Source organism: Copadichromis virginalis, linkage group LG5 (assembly GCF_057382275.1).
Source record: "Copadichromis virginalis isolate Kocher_CV1m ecotype Utaka linkage group LG5, C_Virginalis_male_GT1.1, whole genome shotgun sequence".
NCBI lineage: Eukaryota > Metazoa > Chordata > Actinopteri > Cichliformes > Cichlidae > Copadichromis > Copadichromis virginalis.
Window position 1 is genome coordinate 2094878 of NC_140622.1, and position 19579 is coordinate 2114456.

At 41.8% G+C, this 19579-nt stretch overlaps 1 protein-coding gene across 2 annotated transcripts; it reads right to left on the minus strand.

The window, feature by feature from the left end:
• Nucleotides 1–12119: 12119 nt before the first annotated feature.
• Nucleotides 12120–18651, minus strand: LOC146708735 (uncharacterized). Of its 2 annotated transcripts, XM_085455563.1 has the most exons (6): nt 18574–18651; nt 16101–16244; nt 15007–16008; nt 13485–13643; nt 12942–13037; nt 12120–12863 (listed from the first exon to the last, which is right to left on the minus strand). In XM_085455563.1, exons 2-6 carry the CDS (start codon nt 16101–16103, stop codon nt 12543–12545), a joined length of 1581 nt encoding a protein of 526 aa, XP_085311689.1. In that variant the 5' UTR covers nt 16104–16244; nt 18574–18651; the 3' UTR covers nt 12120–12542. The 2 variants fall into 2 exon arrangements, with proteins under 2 accessions (XP_085311689.1, XP_085311690.1); XM_085455564.1 differs by lacking the exon at nt 18574–18651 and having other exon boundaries at nt 16101–16916.
• Between the last annotated feature and the right edge of the window lie 928 nt (nt 18652–19579).

A 19579-nucleotide genomic window follows, 5' to 3' on the forward strand; every position in this document is an offset into this window, starting at 1 on the left:
TTTATTTTGACAGCGAATGCACACCTGCGGACCACTTATGTGCACCCCTGGTTATTTAGCTCGTCATATCGCAGCCACAGAAATTATTTTGTCCATGAAACCATAAAGCTGCACTTTCTTTTTGCCTTATAGTCTGATTTGTCATAACTTCTCCGTTTTGTGGTAAGCTTTTCTTTGGCTGTCACTTCTTCACCCTGACCTGTCTTATTTGGCTCAGCAGAACTGAAATGCTTTTACACACGGACTCACATAAGCTCAGCGATTCTCTGCGCGATCAACCTCTCACATGTTTAAGCTGCGGGAGATTTCACTTGTCATGTTTGCATAGTAAGCTAACGATTAATAAGACGATGTCAGAGGAATTGGTGCACAAATTATCATCACTCACAGATCAGTGCTGTCGCTCTCTATACACAGTTCGCACGATTGCAAAGTGAAAGCAAAAAAACAAGCGCAAATTCAAACGCGATTTCAATATGTCACATATTGACAGTGGCTCACCGATGCCAATGACATAATTACCCAGCTACATTTCCGAAAGAATGCAAAAGCATTGACATATATTTTTCCTACAATAGCCCGACGGGCAGGGAAGAGATAGATTTTGGTAGCCCGACTGAAAAAATCGCTAGCTCCAGGACGTCGGGCTAGCGATATTGCAAGCCCTGTATCTGATTGAGGAATCACTTATCTTTGGAAAAGAGAGTTTATTACAGAGAAATGGCTCTTTCCAAAATAAAAGCTATACTATCCGCTTCTTCTGGGCTATATTCTCAGCAGCATAAGGAGAATCATGTGCTAACAGCTGTCTAAATGACTCGGCTAAAGTTAGTAGCATGCTTGTTGTTTTTGTCTTTGCACTAGGATGATGTCGGAGTAAATGTGCAGTCATATTCGTTGTGTTCCCACTAGTGCTTTCAGGTTAATCTCGTTGAAATGACCTTAACGCCACAACACGGCAAATCTCCGTTAACGAGCTACCGCCGATCGCTCCGTGCATGGGGCTAGACGGCCAACACGTTAACGAGCTAACTGCGCTAACACACTAGTTCACACCAATGTAATTGAGCATTGCGTGGCACATCCAACATACTGTTTTACTTTAGTCCATGACTCGCTTACCTTCAGGGTCATACGTCACATGAAAACCAAAATAATTCCAAACGCCAGATCTGAATGAGGGTGGGGGAGGTCCATGTTAAAAGGAGAGCTTAACTTCTGTCTCGCTAGCTTGCCCTGCGCTCTTCCTTCTGACTATGCTGTTTGTGTTGAGCGCTCAGTGGATCTGCGCTGGACAGTGCAGCCTAGGCGGAGTAGTTGAACACAGATTCACTGAGCGCTCAACACAGACAGCATCGTCAGAAGGAAAATTGATAAAATAAATTACAAATGTTGTATTGTTCGATACATATGCGTACCGAACCGAAAGCACTGTATCGAACGGTTCAATATCGATACGAATATCGTTGCACCCCTAATATATAGATATATATATCTCATAATAATCTGACAATACTATATTATTGGCCATATTATATTTACATCACCACAGTGAGATGATTTTAGTCTCATGAACAACATGAGCTAATTGATATTTACTAACTAATCTTAAATGACTGTTCAGCACAGAAATGAAGCCCAACAATCATGTTTACAGTCCCGTGGTCTCAGCCTCAGATACTCAACTAATCAAAGTGATGTCATGATAAAAATGAATGACCAACAAAACATTTTTTCTCCTTCATTTCTGTCACACAATGCTGTAACATTTCTCGCGGTTAGTATCATGGTTGCTAGGCAACAGCGCGACGAACACTAGACCGTCCCATTTCACAAGCCTCTCACTTCCGCACTTCTCGTACGCGTAGTGCGCGTACTTCAAGCGTGCGGTCTCTTAATTGGGACACAGCCTTATTCTTGGCAGACTACTTAAGATGGCAGGAGGTGCTGCTTCCTCACTGGATCGTCACACTACCTAGCGTCAGTGTAGCCAAGCCTTTGAAGTATCTCTGAGAAGGCCAGTCCCAGTGTATATAAAGACACCTTGACTGAACCAGCGGAGGCTCTGACTGGCTCTGGCTCTCTCTGTCTGGCACCCATCATGTTCATTTGGAAGTTTCAGTTCTGGCTGCTATGTCCTTTAAATTGTCTTTAAGTTGCTTTACATTATTTTCATTAAATGTGTCTTACAGCCTTTAAAAGCCTGTGTGTGGTCTCCCTCTTGATTGTCACTTCCTATGAGCCAGGTTGTGACAGCAGATAAAAGGGTCTGTATCTGATCATAAGGTGTTCAAGATCAGGAGAGCACCCCCACAAAACTGTGTGTACATCAGTACACTGGTCTTTACGCACACGCCACCTCCCTACATTTACCCGAGTCCTTTGTTCTGTCCTGGCGGTGAATGGAGAGCTCCTCAGGGACAATGGCTGCGTCAGGGAAGGAAGGGTCCAGCCATGTCTCTGTGAAAACACCGATGTTGCAGTTCTTAATGTTCCTTTGGAAAGTTATCCTGGCCCTTAGTTCATTCAGCTTGTTTTCCAGAGACTGGATGTTCGAAGAATGCTGGGAAGCGGGGTGCAACGTTGTCTGTTTCTCAGACAGAATCCCGGTGCTTTCCTCCCTTTTTCTCCAGCATTTCTTCTGCCCAGGTAGCTAAGGTGTGTAACCATCATTTACAAAAGTCGGTTCCTGAAGGTCCGGATTGCAAGTTTTGATGAATGTCCAGGAGAGTTTGTCTGTCATAGATGATAAAAGCATTACAGGCTGCCAAGAAACTAAGAAATAACCTAGCGAACATAAGAAGATCTTTATTTGCAATGCAGCTCCTGCAGGTAAAAATGTAATAAATCTATCATGGGACAGAAGCTAACCAACATCAAAAATATGTGAGCAGGATTTTTAATTCTGGATTTAACAGGGAGCCAATGAAGGGAAGCCAATACAGTATGCTCTCTTTCTAGTCCCTGTCAGGACTCTTGCTGCAGCATTTTGGATTAGCTGAATTCATGTCTGCGTGTTCTGTGTTCTATTGTCACGGTGCGTGTCACTTCCTGTCTTACTTTGAAGGTACCTCGTCTTTGCTTCCTTTGTCTCGTTGTGTCTGATTAGCCTCAGCTGTGCCTCCCTTTTTCTTCTTCTTTTCCTTGTGTATTTAAGCCCTCTGTCCATTGTCGTTGTGTTTAGGGTTGAGTTTGTTCAAGTTTAGTTGTGTTCTAGTTTTCCTTCCAAAAGTAGAGCATGTTTTGTGTTGCAGTCTGCCTGCTTCATAGCCGGTTCATGACAGTGTCTTCAGGAACTGCAGGTAAACATATCTGGGGAAAAAGAGGAGTTTATCAAAAAGGTGAGGGTATTTTTACACAGTTTTCTTGAATGGAGTGACTTGAGACAGACATCCTGCTGCCTGTTCCCTGTGGTCCTCTCAGCCCTTGGCAGCGGTCCCTCCGTCGAGGGCCTCCCTTCTTCTCCTGTTGCTCTGGCATGCAGATATTGCAGAGATATGTGGCCTTAGATCTTCAGCACTGTTGGGGGTTGCGGATCGCCTGGTTCTCCCGGATCCTTCTCTTTGTTCTTCTGGCTTCTGGGGGGGTTTATTGGAGCTCCCCCCACTCATTTTCAAGTACATTTTGTGACAAAAACACACAGACACTCTCTCTCACACTCACGTAACCCACAAGAAGACTGTTGATTTATGTACCTGTGCATTTTTGAACTTTTATGTTCCAGGTGCTTTATGTTTGTCCTTCTTACAGGTGCAGTTGGTGATTGTGCATTAATCGCACCAGGGGATGTGTGCATTTCTATTTGTACTCTCTTATAGCACCTAAAACTCAAAAACAGAAATGACACAAACAGATAAGCCCTGAACAAGAGGAGCCAATAGAGAATTTATAAAGCTGATCTTAGAAAATGAGCTGTTGTTTGGCACAGCACTTCATTCAGATCATAAATCTGATGGTAAAAGCTGCCAGACCGGATTAAAGAACATAAAAAAAAAAGAGAAACCTCAGCTTTCTATTTTTATTCATCCTTAGGCAGTTCTTTGTTATAGTTTATTTATATGAGCTAACACTGTCATATGTAAGTGCGTGCATTCACTGTGCCTCCTAAAAACAGTGCTGTGGTTTCATAAACACACTCGTGTCTTTACACCCACTGTTAGTCAAAGAAGAACCTGTTTGTCTTTTCACTAACAGCACTCCTGATTCTTTAAGAATAACTATACTGATCCTGTCATGGTACTGTGTCTGTGACCCATGCTGCCAACAGGCATGAAATATAGGGAGAACAGGAAATGGGGCTAAACCTGCTAACTTTTAACAATACGAATAGTAACACCCAAACCCTGACGATGGACTACAAAAGAAGAATAATGAAAACATAGAAAAGGATATACCATTTAAAATATTGAGCAGGTGTGATAAAGCTTCCTAAGTGACAGTGACCTTAAATGACAGAACGTGGTAGAAGTTGCACAGGATGAGAAGTCTAAAGTAATGCACATGACTGAAGAAGGTAAAACTACTACGACAAGCGACTGAGATGGCCAAGCGGAGGAGGCAGCTAATGTTTAATGGATTGGGAGCCAGAAGCAGCATTTGATTATCTAGGATGCCTAAAGTGCCCAGAAACTTCACAGCATGTGCACAAATTGATTTCTCATCTGAGAGGACAAAGTTACAGGTTAAGATGAGTGAAAAGCCTGAGTTTAAGGGAAGAAGTGAGATAAGGGCATGCTGAGCGCACACAGTTGATGCTTTGGTGTGGAAGATCACTCTGCAGACGAGAGGATGACTTTTATAACTGTAGCCAGATTTCATTATTAGTGAATATCTGTAAGGTCTGAATACAAAAGGCTTGAGCCTATTTCACCATTTTAGGCTGGTTACTCAGAACGTGACTGCGCTCAAACTATGAACATCACCTTCTGATTACAGAGCAAAGTATGAGAAAACAAACTTTGAATTTGCTAACTTTGGATGTGTTGCTGCAACGCTGCGAGCTTACAAGGGTTAAATGCGACCTTTTTTGCTAGAATCCTGCAGTTGATTTGGTCATGTGGGATTAAATAGCACAAGAGACAATTAACATGCATGATTGGGCTGCTGAAATAAACTGGCTGAGAGAGACTGGTCTGGGAATTTGAGCTCCTTAGCGTGACCGGCCGGGAGAGGCAAGCATGAAGTTTACACCATTGATCCCTGCTCTCAAAAACAGACACAGATGTAACTCTCTGTCAAGCTGGATTTAAAAAAAAAAAAAAAAAAAAAAAAGGTGCTTCAAGTTTTAAAAAGTTTTAGGCGCCATCTTCTGTACATATGATGAACTGGAACATGATCTAATGTGGTGGGTTGGCTGGTTGCGGCTAATAGATTTACAATAAAATATAATTTTATTTATACAGCACATTTAAAACTAAAGGTATACCTAAGTGCTTCACAATAATTCAATAAGACATTGTTATAAAATTTAGTACAAAAAAACAAACACTAGTACTAATACTAACAGATGGGAAGCACTAATTAAACCAGGAGTATGGGCTAAATAAAATAGGGCCACGGGTAAGAGAGAGCCAATTCATAAATATAAAATAATATTTAGAGGAATCAGCAATAATGCAGTAAGAAGTTAAAATGTAGTAAGAAGGTTAAAATCTTAAAACGTAAAATAGATGAAATAAGGGCACTAGCTAGTGGGGAATGTTAAATGAAATGTATGTATGTTTCCAGCCCTGTTTTGAAAGATTGAATAGAGTATGAGGCACGAATAGTAACAGGAAGACTTTTCCAGAGGTTCGGTGCAGCTGAGACAAAGGCACAATTGCCCCTGGTCTTCAGGCGGGACCTGGGGTTGGACCAAGAGTAAGTGACCAGATCTTTTTTTATTTTTATTTTTTCCTGCCTGTCCCGTTTGGCTCTTTTGCATCAGAATTGTTGTCTAAAGGCAAAGAAAGATGCCCAACGGATTTACTTTACCAAACTGACCATCCCAGCCTTGCCATAATGGTCCATTTGATTCACCTTTTATTGTTTATTTTATTTTCACTTGCTGAATACGGGACAGACTTGACTGGGGGAAAGAAGGGGAGAAAGAAAGAGGGAAAGAGAAACAGCTGAGAAGAGGGACGGGGGAGAAGGGCAAAAGACAAAAACCAACAGAACGGGCAGAGAAAAAAATACATCTATCGATCACCTGGATCACCTGTTGAGAAAGAAAAAAGAAAACAAGCAGAAGAGAACAAGAGTAATAGAATAAACAACATCACAATGATCTATGGGAATATGACAGTAAATACTAAATATTAAACATTATTGTGCAGCACATAAGATCAACAGAACACAGTGTGCTTTGAGGTAGGAGCCAAAAAGGGTGTAGTTTGTGGGTGTGATCACCCGTGTGTACACCTGTGAGCATGGACGCGCTTGTTTTTTCAAAAGGTTCCTTCATGTAATGATCTGCTAGAGGGTGTGGGGGGGCCACAGCCCCGTCCTCCAGGGCATGAAGCAGGTATGGAGGAGATCAAAACTCCAGACATCCAGAGGCCCCCAGAACACAAGAGACCAAGGAAGACCAACAGAGGGGCAGCTGCGCCACTGTCCCAGAAAGAGCTGAGGAGAGTCCCAGATGAGGGCTCACTCAGCAGCCGCGGAGCAGAAGCCAGGGGGAGTTGCAGTGACGCGCCCGTGAGCTCCGCCGGCAGCCAGCCGTGCCTGAGTGACCGAGCCCCAGGCCGAGAGGCCGGGGGCACCCCACCTCCGAAGTGGCCCGAGCGAGCCCCAGGCTCCAGGCCCCGACAAGCAGCCACCAAGGAGTGAGCCGGTGGGTACCTGGACGCCCACCCCCGGACACAAAGAACCGCCAACGCACTGATGTCTGAGGGAGTCCGCCACCGGCAGGGGGAGTGGTGGTGGGGGGAGATAGGCCTCCAAACCTTGGAGGGCCTGAGATGTCCCCAGAGAGGTGGCGTCTGATACCCAACCTGACATATAGACACAGACATACAGGCACACACATATACAAACATCCATCCCACCCTCATGCTCTCATATGCACTTACTCCACACTCAACCAACGTGGAGACAGACATAAAGAGATGCTGTACACACAATCACACTCCCCAAGTGTACTCTACAAACCGGGTCTAGGTACCCTTGCCCCTGGAGGGGGAAACTGCACCCAGACTCAGGTGGTGTTACCCTTTTCCCTGTGGTGGGGAGAGGCAGACCGCCCCGACTCCGCAGCAGCAGGGAGGCCCCACACTCCAGACCGCAGTCGGACGGCCAACTCCTCCTCCTAGCCCCCCCGCTCCAGCAGGCCGCAGAGAACAGGGGTGAGAGAAGACTCCAAACCTCCCTCCACCCGCTCATTGTAGTGTTGATGCATGTGTGTTCTAAGGTGCATTTAAAACCCAGGAGGGCATGGAGCTACCTGCCAGAGAGCAGCAGGTAAGCGCATGGTCCCTCCTGCTAGCCCTCAATGTCTACGTGTATTTAAAATTGAGAGGTGGGCAACGACGCCAGGGGTGAGGTGTACACCCTGATGGTAATTTGGACTCCGTGTATCATGCCCACCCCCAAGATCCTATATGTGTGTGTAATGAGAGTGTGAGTAATGTGAATGTCTAAGTTGTGGGATAAAATTGAGGCAGAGGCAGCCAGAAGGGGACCGGGGGGGGGGGGGGTGGTAGCCTCCTCTGTACCCTGGTGACATACCCCTACTCCAAGGCCCTGCATGTGTGGGTGGTTGTGGTGGAGCGGGAAGAGGGAGGCAGCTGGAGATGGGGAGGGAAGGAAGGGAGGGGCAAGCGACCCCTCCCTGGGGCCAGCTCCCCCGCTGACCCCAGTAGGCACCCCCATACTCCGCGACCCGCCAGGGAAAGGGGGCCCAGGCCCATCCAGACCGGGGCCCAGCGCAGCAGCGCCCCCCGGCCCCACAGAGCCCCGGACAGTCCACCCAACCCCACCACAGAGAAAACTGCACCCACCCCACCATCCACTCATCTTCCAGACTACATGAGACAATAGACGCCCAGGCTGAGATCTTCCTCCACCTGTATCTCCCCCTCCTGCAGAGAGAGCTCCTGAAGAGAGGAAAGCTCCTGCTAGGTGTGACAATCTCCCTCACCAGTTGAAGAGCCCCCCAGGTGGCTCGACGCACCGGCGGCACCCTGCGCCAGGGCTGGGCCCCCATACACCCACCCGCCCACAACCCCGGCAACACACCAACCAGGACCCAAGCCCCTGAGGCCCGGCCAGGGCCCCAACCCAGAGCCGGAGCACCCCCAGAACCCCACGCCCGTCCCGAACCCACCCAGGGGCAGACAGGCTACCAGGTCAGTAACCCACGTCCGTCAGCACAGACCCTCCCCTAGCCCCGCTGCACGCATCCACGAGGAAACCGTCACCTAAGAGCCAACAGAGCCCCTAATTGGCCATGACCGCTACCCCGGGTTGAGCCCCCCAAGGAAGACGCCCCCGGGGAACCCCCCGACGCCCTAAGCCTGTCCCTACCCCCACACCAATCACAACAGTGAAGGCGGGACCAAACTATGACCCCCCACCCCCACTAGGTGATGGAGCTGATCAAAGGAGCCCAGAGCAATTGATCTGATGTGGTGGCAGAGGCTGTATCAAGACTAATGTAATCTAATAGATAATTTCTATATTGGTTAGAATTAAGATTGTTTTTATTTTTCCAGTTCATGAGGACTGTTTTCTTGGCTATGCATAGGGCAGTGAAAATCATATGGGCGATATTCTTTTCTGAAGTGACATTATCTAAGCTGCCCAACAAACACACTAAGGGGGAAGTTGGAATGTTACATTTCAGACACTTCGATAAGTCTTCACATATCTCGCGCCAAAACTTCTGCACTGGTGGACAGAACCAAAGAGCGTGGATATAATTGTCCGGTGAATTGGTTTGGCAGTGTGAGCAGTTGTTGGTAGACGTAAAGCCCATCTTGGACATCCGATGACCTGTACAAGGAGTGCAGAATTATTAGGCAAATGAGTATTTTGTCCACATCATCCTCTTCATGCATGTTGTCTTACTCCAAGCTGTATAGGCTCGAAAGCCTACTACCAATTAAGCATATTAGGTGATGTGCATCTCTGTAATGAGAAGGGGTGTGGTCTAATGACATCAACACCCTATATCAGGTGTGCATAATTATTAGGCAACGTCCTTTCCTTTGGCAAAATGGGTCAAAAGAAGGACTTGACAGGCTCAGAAAAGTCAAAAACAGTGAGATATCTTGCAGAGGGATGCAGCAGTCTCAAAATTGCAAAGCTTCTGAAGCGTGATCATCGAACAATCAAGCGTTTCATTCAAAATAGTCAACAGGGTCGCAAGAAGCATGTGGAAAAACCAAGGCACAAAATAACTGCCCATGAACTGAGAAAAGTCAAGCGTGCAGCTGCCAAGATGCCACTTGCCACCAGTTTGGCCATATTTCAGAGCTGCAACATCACTGGAGTGCCCAAAAGCACAAGGTGTGCAATACTCAGAGACATGGCCAAGGTAAGAAAGGCTGAAAGACGACCACCACTGAACAAGACACACAAGCTGAAACGTCAAGACTGGGCCAAGAAATATCTCAAGACTGGTTTTTCTAAGGTTTTATGGACTGATGAAATGAGAGTGAGTCTTGATGGGCCAGATGGATGGGCCCGTGGCTGGATTGGTAACGGGCAGAGAGCTCCAGTCCAACTCAGACGTCAGCAAGGTGGAGGTGGAGTACTGGTTTGGGCTGGTATCATCAAAGATGAGCTTGTGGGGCCTTTTCGGGTTGAGGATGGAGTCAAGCTTAACTCCCAGTCCTACTGCCAGTTTCTGGAAGACACCTTCTTCAAGCAGTGGTACAGGAAGAAGTCTGCATCCTTCAAGAAAAACATGATTTCCATGCAGGACAATGCTCCATCACACGCGTCCAAGTACTCCACAGCGTGGCTGGCAAGAAAGGGTATAAAAGAAGAAAAACTAATGACATGGCCACCTTGTTCACCTGATCTGAACCCCATTGAGAACCTGTGGTCCATCATCAAATGTGAGATTTACAAGGAGGGAAAACAGTACACCTCTCTGAACAGTGTCTGGGAGGCTGTGGTTGCTGCTGCACGCAATGTTGATGGTGAACAGATCAAAACACTGACAGAATCCATGGATGGCAGGCTTTTGAGTGTCCTTGCAAAGAAAGGTGGCTATATTGGTCGCTGATTTGTTTTTGTTTTGTTTTTGAATGTCAGAAATGTATATTTGTGAATGTGGAGATGTTATATTGGTTTCACTGGTAAAAAGAAATAATTGAAATGGGTATATATTTGTTTTTTGTTAAGTTGCCTAATAATTCTGCACAGTAATAGTCACCTGCACACACCGATATCCCCCTAAAATAGCTAAAACTAAAAACAAACTAAAAACTACTTCCAAAAACATTCAGCTTTGATATTAATGAGTTTTTTGGGTTCATTGAGAACATGGTTGAAGTTCAATAATAACATTATTCCTCAAAAATACAAATTGCCTAACAATTCTGCACTCCCTGTATAGTGCACTCTATGTAGTATTTTGTATTGAATTAACTGAAGACTGGGATTTCTGGTTAGATGAAAGGTTTTTAAGCAAATCTGAGACCAGAAGTTTTGGTCTAAGTTAACTGATAAATCCGCTTCCCATTTTGCAATAGGAAGTGATATTGATTCATCTGTTTTAGAAAGCATTCTGTATATTTTGGATAGTAATTTGGGGGTTTTAAGAGTAAGAAATTGAACCACACTTGGTGGTGTTTGTAGTTCAACTTTACCCGGTTTAAATTTCTTTTTTACTATGGATTTAATTTGTTGATATTCTAAAAATCTTTTCTTGTTGATCCCATATTGTGTAACTAGTCTGTCAAATGAAATAAATTCTGTTCCTTCTAGTATATGTTCTAAATATTTGATTCCTTTACCACTCCAATCTGGAAAGTTTATCATATTATTGTTTTGTAATATGTCAGGATTGTTCCAGATAGGATGATCTTAAGGCTCGACAAGGAGTATACAAGCTAAGAAGGTCAGCAAGATAGCTAGGCGCAATGTTATTTATAATTGTGGTGGGGCGTGGTCTGTAGTGCCGTGCGGACGCACCTGCAGATCACACCTGTGGTGTTAAATCACGGGGAAGCAGGGTTGAGAGGGTTGTTGTGTTGGTGGGACGAATGTAAAACGAACAGACCTCTGGGGCACACCACAACAAAGAGGGGCCACGGTGGACGAGTAACATCCCATCGTCACAGAAAAAGATCTATCCAAGAGGTAGGATTTAAACCAGTTAATGGCAAAACCCTCAATGCCTACCTACAGCATGTTCTTGCCTCCTTAAAAGAATATCATGGTCTCCCTTATCGAAAGCTGAGGACAAGTCCAATAAAAATGAAAACAGCGGGGCGATTTGAATCAGCAATTAAAAGAAGATCATTGAAGACCCTCAGCAGAGCCATTTCAGTACACTGTAAAAAAAAAAACGTTGCTAAAACTTAAAAACTCAAGGCAACCGACTGCATTTACGTTTTTAGGTTCTGATGGATAACTTATAATTTCAAGTTTAGGAGATAAGTTGCTTTAGCTAATGTTTTTGTGTTGACAAAATTAATAATTGTCCTTTTTCTCAACTCATATTTTATTGTTTTTGCAACGTATTTCCTAAAGTTTACACAAGGTATTAGTTTTAGTTTCGGCAACGTATTTCCTAAAGTTTACACAACATATTTTTTTTTGTTTTGCCAATCAATTTCCTAAAGTTTAGAAAAAGTATCTTTCATAGTTTTCATGAGGTGCTCCCTGTTGTACCAATGAATGTTTACACAGTTGATTTTCAAATAACTTTGTGTTCAAACACAACTGCACCACTGACAATGTTGACTTTTGAGATCAGCCATTTTTAACATACTGACAACATTCAGCCACAAATAAAGTCCTTCCAAAAACACAAAAAAAGTCAAATTTTTGTAACAAATGTTACTCATCCAATTTTAAAGGTGGTGTTGTCAGACAGAATATCAAACCTATCTTGATAGATAGTCACTAACAAACGGATTCAAAACATCAGATGGCAGGATGTGAACAACTTCTATCTGGTTTCCATACAGCTAACAACTTTCAAACAAATTTTTCCACCACTTGTCTTTTAATAGTAATGGTATCAACACTCCAATTTCCTGTGAAGTTCAGTATCGCGCCACATTTGTTATAAAACTAGTACAAATGTACCTAAAACCAGATTATAAAAATTGTTTAAAACAGCTCAAGTTAGAATAAAACCTTTCAACATTTTATAATAACATGTTATACATGAAATCTGCAATCAGTCATGCAAGCCACATTAGGTAAAGTTAGAACAGAAGACATTGATTCAGAACTTTCTGCACCTTACCGTTTTCTTAAAGACAGAAATGAACTTTTTTCAGAGCAACTTGCCACGAAACCCAAAAACTGTAAATCAAAACAAATTGCCATTCTGTTTTACACAAGTTGTATTTGAGTTGAACATGTTGTCAAATAGGTTAGACTTTGGTTAAGAGCTTGGTTTTGAAGCTTCTTATCCTCTGGGAACAGGTAGATGTCAACTCCATAAAAATGTGTTGCACAGCTTCAAATGTGTACTTGAGTTCTTTGGGAAACTCCATGTTGAGCCCATAAAGTAGGCCAAACAGGTAGGCAAAGGCAGTGGGAAGGTCTGGCAGATCATAAAGAATAATGTCCTCTTCCAAAACAATGGCAGTGTTGACCACTGTGGACTGCGAGTTGGGTCCCACGTAGTCCTCCAGAACAGTGAGGATGCCCACCGTAACACCTCGGGTTGCCCTCTCAACTGGATCTGTATCCTATGCAAAATAAAAAACAACAGTACATATAAGTCTCTGAAAACCAAAACTGAAGATTGAGTAGATTTGCATACTCACCAGACATGTTAAGAAGAGTTTGGTCTCGTCGTCGCGAACAAATATCGGTAACCCTTCCAAACTGATGGTTCGTCGATGCTGGACTATGTTTGAGACCTAAAACAAGGAAATCAAATAAGACTCAGTCTCATTTATAAACCTACCATTTTGTTTTTAAAACACATTAAGTGTTGTTGCTCAAAATACAGCCTTAAGAAATAAGATGTTGAAATGAGTTATTACAGATAATTGGTCATGTTTTTGTCAGATTTTTTTTATTTATTTATTTTTTAAGTAATTTTGATGTGCAACAAATGTAGCACACTTATTACAACATTTATAACAAAAAGTGCCATGAGTGGGATGAGAGTTGAACTGTCTGTCATGACCTGCAATCTGCCAAACACAGCGCTGCTTGTTAGCTTATAATCCCATTCAGGACACACTTTTTGAAAACTAACAATTTTTACATCAATTTAGTAAATATTTAATAAAGTATCTTTCGTTACAGTGGGAACTTCAGGTTCCTCATAAACCAGACACAAATACATTTTTATATATTACCTGTTCATCAAACTTCTGCAACAGGGAATCCATGTCATTGCGGAAAGCAGCTTTTCTAATTCGATACAGCTTAATCAGCCGAAGTGAGTAAGTGTCGAGGGCAGTCATGAAGGTCCCCATGAGATCCTTGGTGGTAATGCGTGAGAATTCCGCACAAATCTACAAAGCAACAAAAAAAATATAGAAGAAAACTTTTAAAGGTACATTATATAAAAATCACATTGTTTTCAAATTTGGTTAAAAGAGCTTAATTTCAAAACTTTAGTCTCGGTTGATCTATTGGTCAGGCCTTGATTGGATTTTTTTTTTTCCTTTAGTGGTAGTGGTGGTACAAATTATAACTGACGTATTAAAAAAAACAAAAAAAAAACCAAGAAAAATCTGATCGGCAGATCTTACAGTAAGTCTATAGAATACCTAATCAAATGTTGATAAGACAAAATAATGGTTTCAATTGTTACAGGATTCATTGCAGAAAAGAAATAAATCAATAAATTGTATTTTAAATTCATTGAAAAAATTCCATTAATTTTATAGTTATGTAGGAATGAAGTAAGAATAACATCCTGTGGTCAAATTTGTATACTTTCATAACACGTAAGTGACTTTCTCAATCCTGTTCTGTGAGTTTCATGGCTGTTGCCTGCTAAGGGTCAGCACCAAAAGATTCTAGATGCCCAGTGAAGACACGTCATTGCGGCGACCGTGGTTCAGGGGGTTGGGAAGCTCATCTGTAACCGGAAGGATGCTGGTTCTATCCCCAGCTCTCTCTGTCCTGGTCGTTGTGTCCTTGGGCAAGACCCTTTACCCCACCGCTTACTGGTGTTGGCCAGAGGCGCGATATGGCAGCGTCACTTCTGTCAGTCTACCCCAGGGCAGCTGTGGCTACAACGGTGGTTTCCCTGCACTGATGTGTGAATGTGAGAGTGAGTGAGTAGTGGAATTGTAAAGCGCTTTGGGTGCCCAGAGAAGAGCGAAATAAAAGCAATCCGTTATTATACACAGCAAGTTGACAAGTAAATAGATTTCACTTCAATAGTTGTTGGTAATACCAAAATTAGCTTCATATTTTTAGAGCCAAGTATTTTTTTATATTTTACCACTAGCATTGTTAGCTCATCGCGAGCCTTCAACCTTTTCTACAAGATATTGGAGTGATACAAACAGATGCTTTTAAAGGTCCTATATCATGTAAAATCAACTTTTTGGAGCTTTTAAACACATTTTAATGTTATTTCCTTAGATTAAAAACCCTCCAGAGTGGTTTTTGGCTTAATTCAGGCATTTCTTAGTTGTCTCAGTGAATCCTTTCCCCATAACCGTGGCTCAGCTCTCTCTTGCAAAACGACTGACTCGTAACATTGGGATTAAAATTTCTTTCTAACAACTCCAAATGCCTTGAAATTTTTCTGGGTGAATAAATGAACGTTTTCCATTTTAGAAATAAGACCACACTGGGGGAAAAGGGAAGAAGAAAAAAAACCCGGAAGTTTTCCTTTAAATATTTAAGAGATTATCTTACCTGTTCTTTCAAGAAGAGAGCTGGCCATCTGAGCTGCATTTCCTTGACCAAGGGCTGCATCTCCACAACTTCTTTCCTCCTGAGAGAGAATGTGATGTCCATCTTTTGGGTGATGAGTGCCATGTTCTTATCCCTCTTCTTCATTTCATCTTCCAAAATGCATCTTTCATTTTCAAGAGACTCATCATTGTAGTTTTCTGGGCCATCAGGGATAAAGTTGACTTCACCTCGCTTTGGTTTCTTTAAGGAAAATCTATTTGAGCCACTGTCATCTTCTTCCCCTCTTCTTTTTCGATTGACTGCAACTTCACTACATCCAGCTTGACTTAGCTTGGAACGGTAGTTGCCAAGCTTGAACTTAATGCTTGTTGCCCAACCATCATATCCTGTGCCATTGCCAGGCTCTTTGAGGCAGGGATGTTTGGAAACTAGCTCCTGTGCAACAGATGTTATTTCATTCTTGTCAGGGTACGCTTTGATTGCAAACATTTCTTGTGCCAGCTTGTCTAGAATTTCCATCTTGATGTCTCTTGTTACACTTAAATTTGCCCCTGCTTTCTCATATACCTCATTGCCCTTGAGAAGTTTTAACGCTACATCATAGGAAAAGGTTGGGATAGGAAATGGATTTGGCCACTGTGAAGTGCTACGCATGTAGGTCTTTGTGGATGAGGATGGGCTGAAAGAAGATGCTGAACTCACACTGGCTGTATCAATAGATGAGATAGCGCTATGATCAGATGGAGTCTGTGGTGGCGAGGCTGATGCATTTTCCTCCCAAATGAGGTGCAACACTGCCCGTCCAGCAGGTAGCTCCTTAATATCCATCAGGTTGCAAAGTGCGTTCCCAAAATCTGGGTCTTCATATTGTATTGCAAAGTCACCTTCAAGTCCAAGCTTTGCTTGTAGTTCATCTTGAAGCTGCTTCACAGATTCTGGAACAGTGGACAGTTGGATTTTTCTGATAAGTTTTGGACTGACGTGGACTCGCAGTAACAGGGCCTGTGAAGACAAACCAAAAAAAAAGGGCGCAATTCTAAATAATTGACAAATTCAAAGTAATCAACTGAAAACTATTTATGAATAATACATACCATCACTTTCAATGCAGGAGGCACGTAACAGGTGTCACCATCAGTTGTCCATCTACGCAGTATTCAGCTAAAGGGTGGTAATCATTCAAATCTTCTGGGTCAAGTATTTCCAGATCTTTGTAGCTGCTGTCAAGCCGATATGATCTGTAGTGTTCCATAAACCAAGAGGAGAGCTTTGTAGCAACAAATGACACTTTCCCAGAGTCTACCAAAATGTTCAGTATCTTGTAGAATTCAGGTAGTCCACTCAGTTGTCCTGATGAAATGATCATGCCTTTAACATACTGGGTCCCATACAGATAAACACATTTAGCAAATGACACAGCTTTTACCTGTGGATATTTCAGTTTCAAGCACTTCTGAAGATTTTCATTCAAGAAACAGATGTCAACTGTGTCAATATTATCAACATGCAGACTTGGTTTAAAAAGACTGTGACCATCTAAGAAGTATGCCATCATTTGTTGATGCTTTGAAGAAAGTGTTAGTAGTATATTCTTAAAACATTGGACATCATGCACAGTTTTCTTGAAAAAGTTGTGCTTAGATTCAAATCGAATAGTCCACAAATCAACTAAGGGACCAAAACAACGCACAAGATGACTATAATGTTCAATATAGTGGTGTTTTGGCTTCAAATTAAAATCAGGAAAAGTCTCTATCAGTAATCGTCGATGATCCAATATTTTGGTGTCCAAGTATGACAATATTTCTTCTGATAGAGTTGTCGAGACAACAATTTCAACAAGCTCCTTAAGGTCCATCAATACTTCCCATGATGGCTCATGTTCTGGTATACGGGTCCCAATGATAAAAGGCAGCAAATGCAAAAGTGTCCAGTTTTCATGTCCATTGCCACTCACTCTTCCTGTTCCAAAACTGGCTTTTGTAATTTGTTGTGGCTTGTTGAGCTTATCAGAGAATTTATATGGAAATGATTTTATACATTTGTTTAGTCCTTCAAATGCAATAAAACCCTTTCTGATTAAATCTTGAAGACACAAACACAATTCCACAGGGACAACACCTTCAAAGAAATCATGTAATATATCTGGAGGAAATCCAGTGACTGGATGAAAATAGGACAACGCACTTAAGGCACAGGAACCTTTGACACCACACACACTTTGTCTTTGACCATCCTCAAGCTCTTCTAGAAAAATGTTATGCTGTTCCACAGTTCTTAATGGAAATTCTGTAGGATCAAGAGCTGCAATCTGATGTTTATCAATACTACAAAATCGACAAAATTTGTCGACATTAAAGGACTCCAAAAAGCCTGCAAGGCTGTGAGCCCCAAGGTTATCTGCACAGACACAAAATACAGTTCCCTTTAAAAAACTATTTAAAGATTCAACATACACCCCTGTGCTTTCAAGACATTTTAAATCCTCAATGAGTGGATAAAGAAAAGCATCATACCCAAACTGTTTAACGTCTACACTTTTACCAAGAAGAGCAAGCTGTATTGAGTGTAATGTAGAACGAAACCTTGCAGATAAGTTGAGTACAACCCAATAGACAGCAGTTATTTTATGAATTTTTCGAGATGTTCCTAAAGGGTTGCATATTTCAAAGTCGTCAATATACAAAGCTAAACTAATGCAAGTATCTTGCAATCCTAAAAGCTTGTTGTTTTTAAAATACTGCCCATCTCTAAATGATCTGTAACCTTCACTAATTTCTTTATCAAATGCTAACTTTTCAAAGAAACTTTTCCCTTTCAATAAGTTCTCCAAGACCTGGTTTACTGAGACATAAACAAATGTATTTCTAGTTCTCGCTTTGTAGATGTACTCTGTAGGCTCAATTACATGAAAATTATTCTTGAAATAAATATTTCTCTTGTAATCAGTAGACAATGCACCTTTTGGTTCTGTTGAGATAATTAATGGGTTGGTTTTGAAAAGTGCATCATTTATATTTTTAATTACATCATCATCTGCCTCAATGTTCTGTTCAGCAAGCACCTCTTTGATTCTTTGAAATGAATGAACCTGAGAAAATTTTAAAATGTCACTAATTTCCTCAATAATTCTCTGCAAAGCACTTTTAGAAACATGTAACAAAGTTTGCATGCATAGAAAAAGTCTAGCTATTTTATGTTCAAGACATTGGTAATCTACAAACTCATTGTCCTCTTTATCACTTGATGCTACACCTGAACCACTTGGTAATGTCTCTGGCTCCTGAGAGGTATTTAAGGATTTATCAGGGGAGCTACTTTCACTAGGACATGCATTTGCATGAGAAATCAGTCTAATACAGTTTTTTATATCTTTTGAGTTTTTGTGCTTTCTGCTTGTGTGTGACGTAAAGGTTGATAAATTGTTGGTAGCATAGTCACATTTTTGAAAAGGACAGGATACAGTCTGATTTTTTTAAGTGCCTTAAAATATGTGAAATAAATGTATGCTGTGAGCAGTTTTCCTTAAATTCACAAAAATCACAAAAAAATGTTGAGATCTCCTGCCTTTTCTTAGCCCTGTTGTGTGATCTGCTGAGGTGAGACTTCAATGCCCCTCGTGTCCTAAACGAACAGACGCAGTCACTGTAAACACAGGGCAAATGAAATCCTCTATGTCGTAGCTGGTGATGTCTTAAGAGTACTTCTTGGCTTGAACAGACAAAAGAGCAGAACTGGCACTGCATACAAAAGCTATAATGAGAAGAGAGGAGAGGACAGTGTCAACAATTCAAAAGAAACCTGAATTAATCTCAAATTACCAAAGTTACATTACCTGATAATGTGTTTGGGGCGGGGGGCAGGCACTCCTGTTCTGATTCCTCTCCTTACCAACTCCTCATCAGTCCCTCATAAATCAGGACAAGCAGTGGTCTGGAGTTGGCTTTTAATTCTCTAAATAAATAAAAATAGCAATTAGTTTTAAAATAAAATACCAGCTTCCTGACATTACTTAAGAATTTTTTTCTCCTGTCCTAATTTTTTTGGCTCACTAAAGTGAGCTGATTCTGCCTTGTAAAATGCCATGTGAAACACAGTAAAACAAATAATTTACAAAACATACATTACATCAAATGTTTAATTTATTTAATTTATTATTAACAAATTGTATTCTACATGGAATGCACCAACAGTATACTGGGATGTATTATGTAAGCCAAGGATAATTTTGAGTGATTGGTTTTACAACTTAGAATGACAAACATTGGATTGAGAGTATGAGTGGGATAAAACTCCTGAAGCATCTGTTTAAATTATCAGTGCATTTATTAATGGTGCTCCATAAATAAACCAAAACAATGTTGTTTTGTGCATAACAAAAAGCTCACAATTGTGCAGTCAAAATGTAAAATAAAAGATGCTGAGCATAATAACAAAGACAGATTTTGCAGCTGCTCTGTTTCCAAGTTCTACTGCGCAACTGACAGCCTGGAGTTTGAAATCCTCTTTGTAACCGTGTCTCTTACAGGCGCCATTTATGGTCCTTACACACATAATATGGTAATATTACGTT